This window comes from Hippoglossus hippoglossus, chromosome 15 (genome assembly GCF_009819705.1).
Source record: "Hippoglossus hippoglossus isolate fHipHip1 chromosome 15, fHipHip1.pri, whole genome shotgun sequence".
Lineage (NCBI taxonomy): Eukaryota > Metazoa > Chordata > Actinopteri > Pleuronectiformes > Pleuronectidae > Hippoglossus > Hippoglossus hippoglossus.
This window is the reverse complement of record NC_047165.1, coordinates 10,100,466-10,120,956: the sequence shown is the minus strand read 5'-3', so window position 1 is coordinate 10,120,956 and position 20,491 is coordinate 10,100,466. Positions and strand designations below refer to the sequence as shown.

Here is a 20,491-nt window from a genome sequence, read left to right as displayed (position 1 = left end):
ACACTGATAATCTGTTGTTCTACACTTTTGTATTTAATCCTGAAACAAACTGACTGACTTTCTGCCATTGCTTTAGGCAGTGGCTGATACGATAGTGCTTCTTTTTCCTCCTGGTTTTATTACACCAGCAGCACCTCACACACCTTTGTTTTCTCTCTATCACTTCACACACTAGGAAAGGCATGGAGCTGTTGAGTTTGGATAGCGCTAAGTTTATCCAAGGCGAAATTAAATAACCACAGGCTACAATGTTCACAAGTGCCCCGCATTTCACTTTTGCATTCCACCACCCTCTCATGTTGTCATTGCTATATGTATCTCCATCTGTGCATGTACGTGTGTCTGCGTCTGTGTGTGTTTATGTGTGTTTATGTGTGTTTGTGTGTGTTTGTGTGGGTGCGGTTACCTTGACAGGGAGAGAGTGAATGTGTGTGTGCGTTTCATGTGTATTTTTGTACATCTCATCCACCATGTACAGTCATGCTCGTGTGTCTATCGAGTAGATGTTCTTAAGTGAGGTCACTTCCTGTCAGTTTGGTGTTTGAGAAACAATCCAACTGCACAGAAGTTACTGCAACCGTCTGCATCTACGTACCTGTCCCTATACCTGTACTGCAGTATGCATCTCTGTTTGATTATCGTCCTCTTCATGCTGTTTGGTAACTGCATGCTCTGACACGATCACATACAGTGTTCGATTGCTTGCCTTGTTGCTCACAATATGAGGTTTTGATGCTTTTTTTTTTTTAAAGCTTCGACTCATCAGTTTGCACCCGACTGAAGAGAAATGTCTGGGATAGATTCACCTGTAAAATCTCAGATTTGGGCAGCAATGTTTGTGGAACTGTCTTGATCTATTTCTTTCATTTGATCTATTTCTTTCATTTCTTTTGACTAAAGCGCATGCCAGGCTCACTGCCTGTTTACTTCTCTGGGGGCCATTAAATCTGAGCGAATGTTACATGCTATTTTACTTCTTGCAGAGTGGAAAGACAAATCTGATCTGCATGACTGGTGCAATTTGATCACACCTCCTGAATGTGTATGGATTCAATTGCTCCCTTAATATTTTTGTTTGTTTTCTCCAGTGAAACCTGTTTTCAGGGCCCAGAGGAAAGTAGCTACTGCCCTGAGACTACACAGATACCGCTCCATTTCAGAATTACCTAATAATTAAGAATAGGCTCGATAAATAAATACATAAAATATATAAATTGATATTTATAATACAAAGATTAATTTCAAATTGACACCCCCAACATTGAACCATGAGATAAGTATTATTATCACATAAAACGAACAAATGTTATGTTACAAAATAGAGCAAATGCAATAATGAAGAATTAAATGTCCATCAGCTTTCCCCTGGGCTCTTATTCTGAAGGAGTGTGACCTTTTAAAAGAGTTGTGGGTTCAGTGTCTTGGTTTCTTAGTTCACACTCACATCATTGATGATTGTTGCCCACAGGTAACCATTAATGACCAGTGTGTGTGTGTGCGTGCGTGTGTGAGCGTAAGCGTACAGTATGTGTGTGTGGTCTACTCTTTGTCTCAGTCTAATTAATGGGGAATGATACAGCCAGTCGCTTAAAGTGCTTGGGGTAGTAAATTGGGTCTCACCCATAATAAAAAAAAAAGTCGTACTAATATATAATACGCTGTCGTACAGTAAGAGTATAAAATCTTAGGTCAATATTGACCTGGCTGGAAATGCATTGTAATTATTTCCACACTATAATTCAACAGAGAAGAGTCACTGCTGATTTTTAAGAGACATTAGGAGTCACTGAGCAGAATCAACCTTTAGTGTTAATAAAGGAAACGAGCTGTTCATTCCCTTGCATCCCACTGTCCGATACTAACCGAGATAATGACACTTACTGCACATTCTCTGTTCTCAGCGGCCGTCATAACATCTGTTTTGACTCTAGATGACTGTATTTGAGTGCTGAGGCTAAAACCCCTCCATGGCCATGATTTTAATTCTCTCTGTCCCCCCCCCACCCCTCACCCCGGGGCAGTTCGATGCCACCCTGTAAAGAAAATAATTCAAATTCACAGTGTGCGATCATACTGTTCTGTACATTCTGTCCATCCGTGTGAGCACCACATCGGCAAAAATTGTCCCAAATTACAACACAGAGAAAACCAAGCTCTCGATTGAAGGCCTCAACAAGTGTGTGTGTACCATTCCTCTTGATTAGCGTGTTGTGTGCGTGGACGGAGCGTTGTCCCGGCACTAACGACCGCCATTTGTCTCGTTTCTCTTGACTTGTCCAGCATCCTCATCAACCCGGGGAACCACGTCAAGATGCAGGAGGGAACACTTGGGTTCTTTATCGCCAGTGACGCCAAAGAAGTGAAGAGGTAAAACCCAGTCGTCCCAATGAACCCACTCAACAGCTGATTATTTCAAGTGCTAAAAATGTTTCACTTTTCACCGTGTTTCTTTTTTTTTTTTTTTCAGAGCTTTCTTCTACTGCAAAGCTTGTCACGATGACATCACAGACCCTAAGCGGATCAAGAAGTGTGGCTGCAAACGACGTGAGTATGGCTGCGCCTTTATTTTGCCCCCCCGTTGACTCCCTCTCTCCCTCCCCTCCTCCCCCCTCCCAAACCTACCCGTGGGTCCGTCCGTCCCATTATACGTGAGGTTTTTTACCAGTTCGTACTCTAATGTTTTGCCTCTCATTGTTCCTCTGTACTGTGGTACAGGTGATTTTACTGTGTGTTTTCATACCATTATACCCTCATAGGAAAGTGTTTACTCTGGGTCTCATTTGAATTCCCATAACATTCATTAGGGTATGCTCCTCAGTCTGTAACTGACTTTTATTTTATTGCTAAAATCTCAGCGTTGTCATCCTCGGGTGTGTTTTCTAATTGGTTTAATCATTGAATCACATGTTTATTTATGCTAAAAGTAAGGTAAAGGGATTTTTCAAGTGTTAAAACTAATTGAGAAAGACACAACGGATAAAGCTGATTGTTGACAGCTGTGCACACGAAAAAGAAAAAGAATCGATACAAAAGGTTGTAAATACGATGTTATCATTGATATTTTGGACATATAAAAATGCATAGATAGTAACTCCCACAGTAAATCTCACAGTATATGAGATTTGTGCAATTTATAATTTCTCTGCTCAAGACAATACGATTTTACTTCTCATATTTAAAGTACAAGTGGACATGACCTACTTTGTTATATCACTTATAAATAAATCATCTTAGAGTATTAAAAGTATTGGGGTCAGCCACATTATAATATTTGCAATGTTCCAGCGCGTAAACACACTGTGCTGTTAATTGTTATATTCTGTTCACCACAGGCCAGTAAAATAACTCGCTAGTTTCCCCCTATTCGTATGCAGACATGACATTATCATTAAGGCAGGAACAGCATGTGAATACAACCTGACCTATGTGCACTAGTCACTTGTCAGGACATTTTAGCTGCTGGATAAATAATTCAGGTGAATATCCCCATATTTCCACTAAAGGTCACAGACAATTACAGTAAAGCAGCCTGGTGGAGACAAAACCTGCTTTTAAAACAGACACCCATCGTTTCCTTCTTTTGTCTTTGTCATGTTAATGAATCTGACTTTTTTTTATTTGTTCTTACCTCTGCCAGGCCTTTCACACTCTAGTTTCATTTAGATAAACTGTAAACTGTTTTCCGCTGATGGACGTAGCTTTTAAACAAACCTTATTACTGTAGTTTCCAACAATTGCATTTAGAAAGATGACAGCTCCAATGGGAGTCTGTCCCACACAATGTTCTGTTCTATCATGTTTTGTTCTCTTTTGTTGTTTTTCCCATGTTTCTTTATGACCAGTGACACATTTTTCGATGTATTTCCTTCCCTGCTGCCATTGGAAAACGCCACTTTATTTTAACTACTCGCTGGTAGTGATTTATTGTGAGTAAAAACAAAAGGGTTTCATTTACCCAGGGTGCAGTGCAAGTGTTTTTTATTTTCCTCTTCAGCAAATAGTATACTGTATCTATGTTGCATGAACCAGTGTAGCTTCTGCATCCCTCTCCTTGCCTCTCATTTCTACACTGTGCTCAGACCAGAACCAAAACAGCACATAACGAACTCACACCAGCGTCACTTCTCCTCCTCCTCAATGGCCCAGTTAGCTCAAGCTCTGACGAGCTGGAAAAGGCAATTAAATAGAGTGTGACTTAATCACATGTGGCCGATGATCTCTCAATTTTTCCTCACTATTTTGATCATCAAACCAAACTCGTACTTGGCAGCTGAAAGCCAATCTGCTGCGAGTCTTCTGTCATTATCCGTGATTAACCTCCTCCAAGTGTCATGCTCCGAGAAAGCGCAGAGAGGACGTAATAAAATTCTGGGATGTCGTACGTTAATCATGGATTTAGAGGAGCTAACGCAAACAGAGGAAAATGATCAAGGATCACTGAGATCTTAAATTGATCTGCTTTCTGTCAAACCAAGTTTTGAGTGCGGCCTTGCTTTCAGAGAGCAGAAAATGTCCTTGTGGGAAGTTTTTCAAATCCTAACCAGTGTCGGCTGCCAAAACACAATCAAAACAATCTGGCCTCCCCCCCCACCCCCCCCTTTTGCCCCACTTCTCTGTGATCTCAGCCCCGTTTCTAAACTCTGGGTCCTCGCCTGGCTACGGCTGGGGTTTCAGAGATCATCGGTTCCTTTCCGAATTTAAATGTCAGCGCATCAGCCTCGTGGAGTTCAGATCTGGACAGTCCGAGGGCCTGTTTTCTTTTTATTTCTTCTTTTTTCCTTTGAACTCACTGCACTGGGTGAAATGTCCGCGCGCAATAGGAGTATTAATTGTCATAGCAATACATTGCCACTAGATGGTGGTGCCCTGCCAGGGTCATGTCCAATATGACTTAATGAAAATGGTGATGTCTGTAGAGGAAACTCAAATCCCCTAGAACCTGTTCAGCAAGAATGCAAGGACTAAATGTGTTTTTAATCAACATTTAATTCAATCAAAACCTGAGTCTACAGTTAGATAAATTCATCATCTAGTATAGTAAGGCTTGTGTGAATTTGCCATTTCAAGGAAAAAATATTTATGCACTGTTTGTTGCTGCTGAAAAGCTCAGGCCATTTTTCCCTGCACTCTTGTTGAATAAGGGGGATCTATCAGAATGGTGCTTTCTTCGGGACATCCTCTGGATTCAACACAGCGCCCTGATAGCTTCTGTTTGAGTCTGTTGTGCTTTAATGGAGTTTAAGAGGTGGTGACCGATCAAACCCACGCACACAGTTTATCAGGGCAGCCGTCGTGTTGAATCCTCAAACGGGGAATGCCCTGAAACGAACACCTCACGATCCTGTAGGCCGGAATCTGGGTATTTGTGAAGTCAGAAGTCCAAGACATTGTCAGTGTGTCTGTGAGTCTTTGTGTGTGTTGTCCATCGCTCACCCTCCTCGTGTCAGCAATTCACACTGTACCATACATATACCGTGGTCCCAGTGCCCCCGTGCGAAAACTCTGAAGTTGAGAAGTTTCAGCATGAACTGAAAGCCTTGCTGCACTTGTCTGCCATGTCTCCAAAACTGTTTCATCACTGTGAACAGTTATATCTGTACCTCCCCTTGTTGCTGAGAACTAAAGTATTTCTGCATGCTCTTATAAGGCACATGTGCATGCTAGACGATACAACAGTCCCTGATGCCTCCATCCCATGGGTTGTGATCTGGGTTCCCCATTCTTTTCTTGGCCAGAGGCTGAAACGTATATCACTTAATTCAGGACCTTATTTCCCGATGTGACTCGGAGTCAAAGATGCTGAGAGTGTCTCTGTAAAGGTGCCAGACATTATTAGGCCGCTGTCTGCTCGCACCTTGGCAATGAGAGAATGGGGACCAGGGACTGTTTCTGCTCAGAGTCACGGCAATCTAGAGACGCTGCTCTGGGAACTTTCACTCCTGCTCCCCTCTGGGTTTAGGGCTTCACACAACAGCCACACACACACACATAGAAAGTAGATGCTTTACAGTATTGTGGCTGCAGGCTAGCTGGTAGTTAAGGACTTCTACAGTGGTACAGTTCTGCAGACTGCACATCCAATCTCACCTGAACAAGAGCACGTAATCTCTGGATTGGCAGCTTTGTAAAGCGACTGAAAAGAAAGATCAGTGAAATACCCGAGTTCCCAGTGTTTTAGATATGACATGTGGGATTTGGCTAACAAACAATAAAGCACCTCCTATAAACCAGATGCTGAAATGTGAATTTCAAAATATCATGAGAGACTATTAGTCCACAGTTTTACCCCACGACTTTATTGTGTGAAGACAATATAACAACATATTGTAGGGTGCTAGAGAACAACTGTTTATTGGAACTTGGTAACTGCAACAACTTCGGTAGTTAAAGATAATAACTAATATATAACAAATACGAACATGCAAAGAACATCCATGTTACGCTACACAACTTAATTTACACCTGACACCTCACAGCAACAATACACAGTATTTGTTTGACCTCATAAATTGAAATTATGTGGAGAAAATGAGTTGAGGTTTTAAAATTATTATTATTATTAATGCAAAAGCACAAAAACATATTTTTTAAATATGATAAACAACTGACAACAACACCTACATTTGGTAACATTAACACATGAACCTGATTTAGTAATAGAACGAATGCTAAGCTATCATTTGCTTTCTAACATAAGCTACCAAGTAGCAGCAAAAGGAGTAATGTCCTCCTCTTTCAAAAGTCACATGGGCTCACTTTAAATGAACTCTGATAATTACTGAATATAAAACATGTAAACAATTTAATGTAGTTACAGTGTTTCTGCACACATGCACATCAGAGTGAAGCTTCCCCCGGGGAGCAGAGCAGTGAAGACGCAGGTCTGACTTGAGCATGAATTGGCAAAGTCTATAGCCAGTTGAATAGTGTGATGCCTTGGACAGAGCCGCTACAGCTGCATGATGGGATACAGGTACGTGATCCACTCGTTCAGCCCAAATGGATAGAGGATGTTCAAATGTATGAAACATTGTATGAGGTTTGCTGCTCAAGACATTGCTCATGCCTCTCTCCCCCGAATGCCTCCCTCCCTCAACCCCCTTTCCTCACCCCTCTTTCCCACTGTTATAGTTTTGCCTTTTGACCTGTTACAGCCTTAGCACACAGCTTGACCCCTAGAGAACCAGTCAAAGTGAACGAATCATACTATAAACAGCATTATTACATCACCAAATTGGATCAATGAATTGTCGAAGTCTAAAAAAAGAAAGTAATTTGACGATTTCCTGAATGAAATTTGATTTTAGATCGGAATAAGTCTCTGCACTTGCACTGTGTTGTTTAACTTTGGGGCTCAAGCCTGTGGGAGCGGGTGGCTAAGGCTTGCACTTTCTGATGAAGTTACCTTCCGACTTCCCCTGGATGAATAATTTCTCCTCTTGCCATTAACCTGCTGATTTTCCTCTCCTCTCATCCCAAAACATGACTGTAGCCAAGATGTCCGTCTACAAACGAATGAAACTGGCATGTTGTTTTGATTGCGGCCGTTCAGAGCAAGACTGCTCTTGCATGTCAGGCAGTGTACATAGTAACATGGACACCCTTCAGAGGGCCTACCCACTTTCCTCTGTCTCTGTTCATGATTGCGCAACCACTTTACGTGCCTGTAAGTGACACCGCCCAACACATGCTGTTACGTGTCTGTGGTGTGTGCTCTGTGTGTGTGTGTCGTGCCATGCAGAGGCACGTGTGTGTACGTGTGTGTGTGTCCGTGTGTCTGTGATGTTGTCCACGTGGTGTACTCTGTTAACTGTGACTCCGTAGTTGTGGATTATGGGAATTTGTTTGTTATATTTCTGTCTATCAAATATTATAAATATAAGTTTTTAGCTAGTTGTTTTTGACCTACTTGCATCTTTATCCATCTATCTCTATATCTCTGTATCTATATCCTTATTTCTTTATCGCTCTCTCTATTTCGCTATAGTTTTATCTCGAATTCTCTATATCTCTAATTGTATCTATATTTCTATCTCTGTATCTCTAATTTCATATCTCTATCTCAATTTTTCTATATCTCTATTTCTTTATATTTCCATATCTATTTATCTTTATCTCTACTCGATTTATCTATATCTCTTTCTCCATTTCTTTGTATCTATCTCCATTTATCTATATCTATATATCTATTTCTTCTTAACTCTATCTCTATTTCTTTATATCTATATCTCTATTCATCTTTATCTCTTTCTTTATATCTCTATAGCTCTATATCTAGTTATTTATATCTCTATCTAAATTTTTCCATATCTCAATGTCTATTTCTCTATCTCTCTATCTCTATTTCTCATTATCTATAGCTCTCTCTCTCTATCTCTCTCTATCTATACCTCTTCATCACCTTTACTTTATTTTGTTCACACTTGATTTCTCACCCTTGCGTTCAGCTCTTTCTCATTATTATTTGACTGGTCTTATACCCTGAGTGTAATGTGTGTGTGGTGGGTCCAGTGGTGGTGTGGCTCTGTGGTGCTGCTGCTGTACCGTTCAGTACTGTAGGTGTTAGATATGTTGCACCACTCATGCAGTTGTGTGATTGTATCACTATTAGAGTTGGTGTTGATTTGTCTTTTAAGGTAAGATATCTCTGTACACAAAAATGGAATATATTCGTCTTTATTCTCAAGGTGTTATATTGCTATTTAATGTTTGTTTGTTTATTGATGTCTTATATTTTACTTTGGAGGTATACACTGTTTTCAGTTTGTTCACGTTTCAGTTAAAGCGTTTTTTTCATTTTTAAAATTAGTCCTGAACTCTTTTGTCCTATTTTACTTTGATTTTTTTCTTTTTTTACCTTTGACTTAGCTTCCCTGAGCTACTGTGCAAGGTTTTTAATTTTTACACTGCACAGTTGAAGATAAGTATCCGTCAAGGTTCTCAGTCATCCAGGTCATAGTATCTGCAGGAGTTGCACATGACCACAGGCGACTGGACCTGCTTGTGTTTCTCATCCAAGAGGCTTCTTCAGTTCAGTCACTAAACACTTTGGAACAAATTCCCTTCGACCTGAGCAGGAGTGTGAGATGGAATTGCAGGAAACGTGCAGAATACAGGAACCACTTTTATTTCGAGATGCAGGGATCAAAACGTAATCAGTTTTTCATCTGGACTCAAACTGTGAAAATCCACTGAGCTGAAAGAATCCTGCAGAAATCTCAGAACAAACAACTCAACGTGAGAGTGAGACACATTTCACAACAAGGCTGACCAGCAGAGACGTGGACAGAACTGAAGAAGCCTCTTGGATATGATTTGAAACATCTTCAAGAATCACAAGCAAGTCCAGTCGCCTGTGTTCTCATGTGCAACTCCTCAAGATGTATAATAATGTCCTGCTCTGATTGCAGCTTTGATTTTCTTAAGATCAGTCTATACAACTCGTAATGTATATAGCCTTAGCCAGGAGAAAGGAAGTGGATGAGGAGGGTAGAGGTGAGGTGCAGAGAGAGAGAGAAGTTTTCTTCGAGCAGGAAAGAGGACAAAAAGGTAGATAAGGGAAAAGGAGAGGGGAGAGAAAACACAAAATGAGAATTACAAAAAAGGTGATGTCGGCTTGATAAAGAAAAAGGTAAGAAGAGGACGGCTCCCCTCCTTCTCGTTTTCCTTTTGAGTGGATACTAAATACAAAATTGTCCGTCAATTAGACATGGCAGCGGCAGGCCTCACTATCAAAGCGTTGGGTTCAGACATACAGATCTGATTTCCTTCTCAACATTCTCCCACCGTCTGCCGACTCAGCCTAGATTAGTGTCAAACAAGCCATGATGAGTTTGGCTTGGCCTCTTGTAGTTCAGCCTGCGCTGATATCCCCCGATACCAATTACTGGCCATTACATGGTTACTGATCTCACTTCTCCCTCAACCCCCTGTAGGATTTCAGGAAAGCCTCCTCTGTCTTAGATTCCCTTCCCTTTTTAACTCTGACTTTGTCTGAACAAAGTGAGTTTATTGAAATAGTGCATTGGGCTTTGTCAGTCAGGGATTGCTGGATTTCCTCTCCCCATTTCCCATCTCTTAACACCCCCCCCCCCCCCCCCCCCCCCCCACTCCCACTACACTGAGAGGATAAGACGTCTTTATCCATGATGACTTCATGCTCTTGTACATCCGAGCCAGATTTGTCTGGCCCCTAGTATTTGGATAATTGATTTCTTGGATAGCACTGTTTAATTTAATGCATCCTGTGATCTGATGCAAGTCACATTTATGCTTCACAGTGGAATACACTCACCTCTTTAATGGTGACATGAACATAAACCTTGCTATTGCTTTATGGGCTTTAATGATATGATATTTTAATGAATAGCCTCTCATCCAAAGGGTTTAGTGAGTAATGTGGTATTTGATGAAATAAGATAAACCTTGAGCTAAAGTGGACGAATTAGCCAACCAGATTAATTCAGTCTTCTGTTGTTCGGGATTGTACACATACAGTGATGTTGGAGTTTAGTCAGATGTTGAATTATTGGAGTGAAACATGAAGATGAGACATAGGCTTCAGTTTTAAGGAAACTTTTGCAGATTTTGCGGAATTTAAGTTCTTTCTATATTTAAGGTGTAGTCAAAACTATAGTTTAAAGCAAACATTATATTTGCAGATGAACATTTAGACAAAGTTATTGTGTGATTGGTGGGATTTGTGTGTACGCTAAATTTTAGAAATATTGTCTCAGAAGTTTTTTTAGCTGGATCATCAGTTTATTTTTGGTCTGTATATTAGTTACATGCATTCTTACTTGTGACCTGATTGTCACCACAGTCTGGGTTTATATAATCCAGAGGTTGACGCTTCTATAATCTGAGCTATGGACAAGGGTAGGGGGCTCCGAGCTCGGGAGATGCTTTCGGCTATAGTCCACAACCTTCGAGGCTGTGTGTGTGTGTGCGTGCGTGCGTGCGTGCGTGCGTGCACTTCTAGTGTGTGTAACAACATGCACTTTCTATCTCTTGTGTTTCTGGATGTGTTTGTATCTGCATCTCATTGCCGGGAACCTTATCTGTCCTGACACGGAAATTATGTTTGCATTTTCATTTTCCCAGCCCTGCTGGTCCGTCACCAAACCTGCCCTGACAGATCCTGTCCACCAGGCAGGCATGCCCCCCCCCCCCCCCCCCCCCCCCCTCCCACTGACACACATACACACCCACACACACCCACCGCCCCCACTCTCTGTCCAATGCCGCCTCGCTACGCCCCAGATGCTAGCCAGTTAGTCTGCCGCCTCTGCAGTGCGGGCAGATTGCTAGAGACAGATGCCAGGGCCACCTTAGGTCCCTGTTTGAGGATCCGTGTCAGAGTTCAGCCCTGGGCCCTCGCTGTGACCTTTACTGCTGGAAGAGACTATGGAAAAGAGTGGGGAGTGTCAGCAGCTCAGAGCTCAGTTCAAGTCTGCACTCAACCAGTTCTTATATTGTTACCAGTCGTCTGTACCTCCTCTGTCAAGGCCATAAACTGTCATTCATAGATAAATACTGGAAACCTTAGTTAATCCATTTTAAATAAGAAGGGATTTAAATGTGCAGGACATTTTTTCCTGACTACATGTTGAGATCAAGTCCCTGTGTATTGTGTGTGTTTGCGCAGCGTGTGTGTGCTGTCTGTGTTTTGGACGTCTACATCCATGTTGTCTTTGTTTCCCACGGTGACTTCCTCTGTTCTGTCTACAGACGTCACAGTGTCAAAACAGAAATGTAGAACGTCCGAGCATTTTTATCGATGATAAATATTGCAATGTTGAATCCACCACTGAAACTGTGTAACCTCAAATACCAGACCCTTTGAAGAAATGTAATAATTAGACTGTCATTCCATCCCATCACAGGTTTAGTACACTTTCCTAAAGACATGGCTCACACTGAGAGCGGACACTTCATCACATTCACCTGTCTGCCACTTTTTGTGCCATCAATGCCATTCTTACATCACCACCACCATTACTTGAATCATTTATACCTTTTTTCTTATTTTTGTCCTCATGCCTTTCACTGGTAGCACTTCATCATAGTTCCATTTGATTCCATGTCCATCCACTGCTCTTACGTTGATGTCTCTATTCCTAATGTGTCTGTTTCATTACATCCTTACTCCCTCCGTGTGACCTGCCACTTGTCTTTGCATTCTCCTCAGCCAAATATAAGTATAATGGATATGTCAGATCACGTAAGTGTGTTTCTCCGTCCTTCTCCATTCTGCTCCAGCTCTGTGTTTACAGTCTAGACCCCCTTTATATTATCACATGTAACATAACTAGTACTGATGCTGTGCTTTAGTATTCTCTCTGTTGTCCCCTATTCCTTTAGCATGTACTGATGTTGTCTTGTGTCTTAAGACCAAATGTGAAAGTAAACATAACAAGTAAATTTAGTGTTTAACTTATATACATATTGTTTTGTTTCTAACTTATTATCCTTAAATAATATGGACCCTACTGTATATTGACAGGCAGTTAAAGTAGTCCCATGGTATTTTTAGAGACTGATACATTTTTTTTGTGTTTGATAATACCATGTAGTTCCATGAAAATATTCTTTTTGTATTGTGCTGCATGTAGCAGCAGATGGCGCTACAACACCAGGGAACAGTGGAAGTCAAAAAGAGGCTGGCGTTCGATTCAAAGCCGATTGCAATTTAGGTAATTTTTTGGTAAATAATTGTTAAATGCATTTATTTCTCTCTGGTAAAGAATAAATTTAAGTTTTTTTTTTTTTTTTAAATGCTATCCGTCAACTTTAACATTTTCTTTGTACATTTTTATGTAATGTTTATGTTCTTATAAACATTTAGACATTTTATTTTGTTTCCTCTTTTGAAATAGGGACGTCCTCTTTAGCACATCTAAAAGAAATTGTCGCAATCATAATAGCAGTTTTATTTTTTAAATGTAGCAACACAACAATGCATGGCCTAAAAAGCTATTTCATGCATTTGCACTGCCGACGAAGAACAAAGCTTGTTCATGCAGCAGAAAGTATAAAGGCAAAGCCAGCTCAGCTCACATACAGAAGAAAACATTTTCAGTTGTTGTTGCTTCTCCTCATCGTCCAGTTTACATTGGGTCATGGCGATCTGATAAGTTCTTGCATGCAGGACAGCACCGTCATGTGATTAGCATTTCAGGAAGGGACAGTTGCCGTCTGGGTTGTGCAGGATGCACAGTGGACCTGCCAGGGCGGGTGAGTGCTCTCTAACGCTGCACGTGTTTGACAAGGGCCAGATGAATCCAGGAGCTATCGGTGGCGCCCCGTAAATCAAGGAGGCAGCTGACGGCTGGGATAAACGTCTGTTTATCGCCCGGGGCCACACAAGCATGCTCTCTCCTCCAAACAACCAACCAACCAGCCCTCGACCAAAGGGAGGAAAAGGGCTCCGCCTCTCGCAGTCAACTTTGCAACCAGATATTTTACTCATCTGCCCCTGTTGTCTTTCTGCAGTGTGCCATGACCCCTTCAATACATACGGCTTGACTCTGCAGAGAGAGTGTGTGCGTGTGTGTGTGTGTGTTTGAATGGCTGGGTGAACATCAGGTATACGTATGTATTCTCATATTAGACACAGAAGGTTGCCACTGCACAAACTGTGATTAATGTCAAAGTTACAGCAAAAAAAAAAGAAGAAACAATTCAGCATGTAAATCTACTAAACTGTATTTTTAGATTAAGAATTAAACCAAACCTTCTGCACATAATGCCAAAATGTATCCGATAAATCTTTAATGTTTAAAGTTTATTTGAATAAGTAATAGTATAAATTATTACTTTTAAATTTTATATTTGCTGAAATGAAAGTACCGAGCTACACGTTCCGCTTGAGATGACACAGTATCTGATTTGACTGGCTTTAGCCAAGCCGTGTCTCGAGCTTTGTTCTACCACAAAGTGAAGCACAATGGAGAAGTAAAACTGAGAGGCTCCTGATTAATTCATGTTTGTCACAATTGCAAAGTAAATGTCGCTGTGAACATCCTCAGCTAAGAGGGTACGCCACGTTTCAACAGCAGGTTTAGAAAAATAAAAAAGGATTCCTGCTGTTAGGGCATGAATTTTTGAGTTCATGGCATGAAATGAATCTGAACTGAAATGAGAGAAATTGCAATGTTTTTCTAACAGAAACAGCCTTTACATATTTGTAGTTTATTAAATAATCATTACATAGTTTTTTATTCTAACAATTATGACATAAAGAGCAGTATATTATTTTGTAGAGTTTAACACCTTTTACTTTCTATGAGCATTAATACAGGCTTTCTCACACTTTTTATTCTCCATTGTTTGACAGTAATGGATGAAGTTAGACCATCATTTCAAAACCGCTCAGTTAAAGCCACCGGCTGCACCCCTGCCTCCATCACCTCAAATGAATTCCTCCCCAACACCCTGCACCCCAACCAGGACCCCCTGGTCAGACCGGGCACAATCAACATCCCCCTTGTTAATAACCGTAAAGGAAGCCTGCTCCCCGCGGGGCCAGGGCCTCACCCCTCCAAACTGCGCTTCAGTATCTCAGGCCCAGGAGACGTGACGGCCAGATCCCTGGCTGAGAGTCGGCTGAATCGGGCCCGCAGTCTGCCGGTGAAATACCGCTACCATCCCAGTAATGCCATGCTGCTCAGTCACAGTAGGCACTGTAGGTCGCCCCCTTAGCGGGATGCATCAGTCAGTAACCCCCGCCTGGCCCGTCCCACCATTGTGCCTTGTTTTCTGCATGACGGTTCACTATGCTGGAGCTGCTGCTGTGGTTGCCCCCGCTGCTTTGCACGGATTTGCCTGCTAGTGCAGTGGCTGCTACTGTCTGAGTGACTTCCCAACTTGAGGAGTAATAAGACTTGTGAATTTTAGAAGTGCGATTCTTTTCAATTTGTATTTTTAGACGTGCTGCAGAAATTGTGAGCTCTGAGGATCGTGACCTTTGGGGAGAGGAAATAGAATCTTTTAAAGTTTTTAATCTTTCTTTGGAAAAGCTTTTATTGCCCATTGGCTGGAAAGTATTTAATGTTATTGTTGTGGCTTCAAGTGAGAAACATTAGATTTATACCGTTAGCACATTAAGTTTAAACCAGGAGAATTCTGTAAAACAATACGGCAACGAATGCATATTTCTGATGTATTTTTCAAAGTACATTAGAGAGCGAATTATTTGTAAAGTGGAAAGTGCTTGTGATATTAGCTACTCCGAATGCCCAACTGCATAAAGGAAATGTCAGGGAATGATATTTTATTAGAAGGCAAAGTCATATTTCTTATCTTTTATTAGCAGAATTAGGTGACAGCCTAGAATGGGTGCTCAGACAATAATGAAATTCCACATGCTTGGAATAGTCACGGCTTGCAGCGGGCACATTGATTTGCACTAATATCATGCTGTGTTATTGATTCCTAACCAAAGGACTAATACAGGTTTGAAGTGACAGTGCACTTGGCATTTGCAGCTGAGAGGGTGCAGAGTGGATGAGAGTATCTGGGTGCCTGTCTGAACGCTCTTGAAACTCTCAGACAGTAGTGAAGATCAGAATACTGTTATAGCTCCACTGCAATCTTCAGACAGTCGGGCCTGGCCTCACTCAGGGCTTCTCTTTCTTGTCCGCTTCTGTCTGACTGGGACTTGAGCAAAGTTTGGAAAAATAGTGCTTTTGCCCCCCCGTTTGTTTCTCAACACGGGGAAAAGCAGAGTTGACAGGAAACCGAACTTGGATCTGATCAAAAATGAGCTCTGTTGTGGCTGCAGCTCCGAGCCCTACAACCACTTAACAGCCAAAGTGTCAAACACAAGAAAGTGGAATATTTCATCTTAAATAAATCATTTATTTTTCAGTTTAACTTTGAAAAAAAAAGCCCAGACCTGACCTTCATCTGCTGGAGGGTGACGAGCAATTACTAGCTGCTTTCATAGTCCACTAACTCATACCCTGTCAGCGTCCGTCATGGTGTGTGTGGAGTGCTAAGTGATCCCTCGGCATGGAGGTAGACCTGTAGAAGAGCCATTGTGCGCTTTAGAATGAACTGGAATGATGGGGTGGGGTTTAAGTAGCCATATGTAGAGGGGAAAAAACAACACAAGATCCATCTCCATAACCTTATTTATCTCATTGTCATTGCTTTTGCCCGCGCCCCATTGACAATGACAGTCTGTACCATCTCATGGCAATTAATGGTGTAGGTAAAGCATGGTCACTCTGATGCAGACTGCTAGAGGTCCAACCTGCACAGCTTATTGGGTTTTACGCAGCAGTAGTGTAGCAGTGGAAGCCCTGTTAAAAGTGCACCTATAGCAGAGCCAAAAATATGGGGGTTTTGGGACGTGAGCCCTCCGTGACATTTTCAGGTCGTAAATTGGTTTTTCTCCGTGGTTTTCTCCTGCCTTTCTCAGATTTACCATTGTCCGTTACTAATGCTTTCTCTATATTTTCCCAATTTGACACTGAATTATTAATTTTCCTTTTTTTTTTTTTCTTCTGTTCATGTTTTTTTTTTATTTGTTTGCAATGACTGATTAATTGTTTGTTGGCAATTTCTTTTTTAAATGTCAGGTCCAGCACACTTTCCCCCGAGCATCTGTCTCTGTTCTGACATCCTGTGCATGTGTTTGCAGTTGAAGACGAGCATCCGTCGACGCTCTCGCCCAAAAAAAAGCAGCGCAACGGAGGGATGCGAAACTCGCCCAACTGCTCGCCCAAGATGATGAGGTAAGCGACGCCGATTTATCTCCTTCCATCTCTCAAGCGGGGAGTGAGAGGGAGTCAGATAACGGAGGAGAGGCGGAGGGAGGAGAGGATGGAGGGAGTGCATGCGTGCTCGAGATACTTCGGAAGGTGGATGCTGCTGTGTTGGGAGTTTTTGGATGGAAGGAATGGGGGGGGTGGGGGGCAAATTAAGGATGGCAGAGGAAGGAGGTATAAGAAAGTCTGCGAGAGAGGAGAAGTGCCCAGTTATGCTCTGGCTGTTGAGGATGGCATGCTGTCAGCTGTTAATGACGGAGCTGAAATAATATTTCTGTCATGAAAAGCGGCTGTGAGGAGCTGTTTAAAAACTCCTCTGGCTCTAAAGTCCCAGCTGTCACCTCCTCCGGTCTGGTCCACATGTACTCCTTAAACAATGCTGGCACTAATGACACCAGCAACCAATCAGAGGGACCTGCATGGTTACTTTGCCCTCAGGCGACTCCTCTATTGTGGGAACCCCTGTGAGTACTGTTTCTGGTACTTAAGGCCATATGCGAGATGTATCATCACAATCAAATATGAATTCAAATATTACCTTCCTTTTATGCTGTCCCGTGGAATTAAATTGCCGTTAATTGATTTTGAAGGATAAAAGGGGGCTAGTTTTTTTTTTTCTTTTTGTGCTCCTCCGCCTCAGAGGCATGGGTTAGCAACACGACAGCGTGGAAAAGGCAGGGGAGGCCGCGGCTTGCACGTCGGGATGGTGGCGTAAAAGGGACGGCGGCGAAGATCTAACAGGACAGGAACACTCGTAGCTGCGCTGCCTGTCTCCTAATGAGGCTGAGTGTTATGGTCATCACCTTCACGACTTCACATGAGGAAAACATCTGGAGAGAACTGTGCGGAGAGTCTGAAGTGTGCGGGAAAACAAATCATGTTTTCTGTGTGGAATTAAAAATCCCTGAAGGCAAAAACAAAAGATTGTATTGCCAGGAAGTTTAAAATCGGCAACAAAGTGGAAAATACAAATATACTTTGATTCCTATCATTGATTTCTGAATTATATTCTTGCTGTTTCTCGTTATTGTGCCGTGGTTTGTTTTCCTTACATTCTAGCAGAGGTCTTTGTATGTTGGTTCTGCGAGTTTCCCTGAGGCAGCGTTCCTCCTACTGCTCTGGCGTGCCTATGTGATTTTGTCCAGCACTTGTCAGCCTCCCCCTCGGTTCTCCACACACAAAAAAAAGCACTTAATAAGCCTTCACACTTGCCAAACCATTAGCCCAACACAGAGTCATACCCTTCAGTCTAGTTTGCAACAGAGCATCATTTTCGATGCCCTTGCTCAGAGGGAGAAAACGACTACAAAAGCAACTAGACATTGGCGTATTTCCAGCTAACTGCTTGTTTAAAAGGCTGTTTAGTTTGCCTAACTTAAAGCACAAAACCTTTTCTTCTCTTCCCTTTTTTGTTGTTTTTTTTCCTTGCTCGCGAGACGGTCCCCCTCTGCCGTGTAATATATGCATCTCCGCTTTGATCTCGCAATGATAATAATTCTTGAGAGTTATTTACTCAGTTTTGAAAACGCTTCAAAGCGGTGTCAAAGTTTTTTCTGCTTTAGGGGTGCTTCTGTATTCTGCTGGCTCTTGGGTACTGGGGGATGACAGGTCCTCTGTTATAGGTGTAGATTTTTTTTATTCTCCAAGTCTTAGCCTTCAGCAAAACATCAAATTACCCATCACAGTCCACAGCCCCCCCCCCCATTCGCAGCTGCCCCCGCCAACATATAACACCATATATATTAAACAGTTGTTCTTTACAAGGTGTGTTTTATGCACAATGAAAAGTGATTGTTTGAGGTAGCCTTAGGGATACTTTATTCTACAAGCAAGGCGGGGGAAAACACAGTAGAGAGCGAGCGAGCGAGAGAGCGAGCATACGTATCAAGTATGATTTTTACAGGACTCGCAGCCTAAAGGCCTTTGTAAATAAATAATGATCAACAGATTGGCTGTGGGCTTTTGAAAAGCATGCCTTTGTCAGTTTGCATGATGGGGAAAATTTTCAAAGCAAGAGGCTGCCTTCGTAGTCTGGCAGAGAGGGATTGGGGGAGCACGCCCATCCCCAGCTTGTGACTGCAGAGTGATACACTGGAATAACTCAACTCTGTTTGAAATATATACTGAGGGAGGGAGGGAGGAAGAAAGAGAGGGGGGGAGACACTGGAGTAAGACATGCTGTAAGGGAAATATTTGTCCTATATATATAAAAGTGCATCTGATAAATTTCTTTATTTTACCCAGGGAAAATATTTGCTTTACAAACCAATATACTGTAAATTCATTACAAATAGGAATGTAGTTGTTGCGTTTTGGTGGGGGACTTTCCGTTAAAGGATTTTCCAAATGAATAAAATGTAAAAAAGAGTATTTTGTAATCTATTTAAATATATTTATGCAGTTTATTGAAATGTCAAAGGTGACATTGAATCACATTTTGCATCCTGACCTATATCCTCAGCACGTTGGGGTTATTAGTTTCCCGGCCTCCTGTCCGACATGTCACTCTCCTAACGAACCGCGCTTCCACCACGCCGCTGACAACATGTCCTCAAACCTTTTTGACGGGTCGTGACTGACGACATGCGTCCAATCGCTGGAGGTATCATCCGCTGCTGACATCCCTCGGGCGTGGCACTGTGGCACGGGCGTCATGTCTGCTCTCCCCGAGCCTCGTGGTAGGTTCAACCCGAGGCAGGGAGAAGGCAGAGGGAGGAGGAGGTGTGCGGAGCCGGTGACAGGCTGCCAGTCACGCCGCTGACAGCTCTGTGAAAGATAGCTGTCTTGGCAGAGAGAGGTGGAGCGGCAGCCCGCCTGCATGCGCCAGTCAGCCCCTGTGTGGAGGCGAGCGGAGCCGAGCAGATTGAAGTGACGGGGGCTCCGTGGAGTTGATTGGCGCAACACGCAGCTCTGGATGAAAGATTCAGGCTGAGTGTAAAAAACACTAAATGCTGTCAGTGTTATTATCACCTGCACTAACTGATAGAGGGAAGAGGGGGAAAGAGAGGTGGTGAGATGGTGCCTAATTGACAGGTTATTTTTTAAATAACTTTTACTTTTCCTGCGATGGCATGCAACCCAAATGCCGGCTGAAGGAAGAGACGACATCAAAGCGTTGTCAGCGAATGACAGTGTTGATAGACGATAGAGAGAGTGATACTGAGAGAGATGTATGTCAAATTCTTGAGATGCTTTCTCCCATTTTACTCAAGCGTCTGTCTCCGTGCACTTCTCTGTTTTTCCGAGATGGTGCAGCGCTGCTTTAACCAAGGATTTCATTATTTGGGTTGAACTGTAAATAAATTACGTTTGCATCGCAGCTGAACAAACAATATAGTTATTGTGAAGCGGCAGTAAAAAAAAACAAAAAAACCTGCAGTTTCTTTTGACTCAGTGGGATTGGGTGAAATATCCTGGGTTTGCCTTTAGAGGAACTGTGAGAACACGTCTCGTAGGATAAGTGCAAGAACAAGAGAGGCAGCATAACAGGGCTGACAGGAGCCCTTTCATGGTCAGTGTTACACCGGATAAAACTCAGCAGCCCACTGCTGTGGATTAGTCTGTTTGGTTGTGACACGCTGCTGAAACATTAATGTCCATCAGTTGTGGAAGCAAAATGTGATTGGGCAAATTCCTGAAATATTTAAAGTGTGAGCCTGTTGGAGCGTTTACTATTTGCTCCGCATGGCGTCGGGAACTGGAGGAGAGGGTAAAAG

The 20,491-nt window shown here is 42.4% G+C and overlaps 1 protein-coding gene across 24 annotated transcripts in view; it reads left to right on the top strand.

Annotated features, from left to right (window-relative positions):
- The window catches only part of kcnma1a (potassium large conductance calcium-activated channel, subfamily M, alpha member 1a), a 137,783-nt gene that overhangs the window by 98,082 nt on the left and 19,210 nt on the right, over positions 1–20,491 (top strand). For 5 of the 24 annotated variants that reach the window (XM_034607803.1, XM_034607805.1, XM_034607793.1 and 2 more), the window contains 4 exons: positions 2,281–2,367; positions 2,468–2,544; positions 3,918–3,926; positions 16,649–16,742. In XM_034607803.1, the coding sequence (XP_034463694.1) occupies positions 2,281–2,367; positions 2,468–2,544; positions 3,918–3,926; positions 16,649–16,742 (267 nt within the window). Of the gene's footprint in view, positions 1–2,280; positions 2,368–2,467; positions 2,545–3,917; positions 3,927–7,492; positions 7,667–12,190; positions 12,224–12,614; positions 12,696–16,648; positions 16,743–20,491 lie in introns of all 24 variants that reach the window. The other 19 variants (XM_034607804.1, XM_034607794.1, XM_034607797.1 and 16 more) reach the window with 9 other exon arrangements.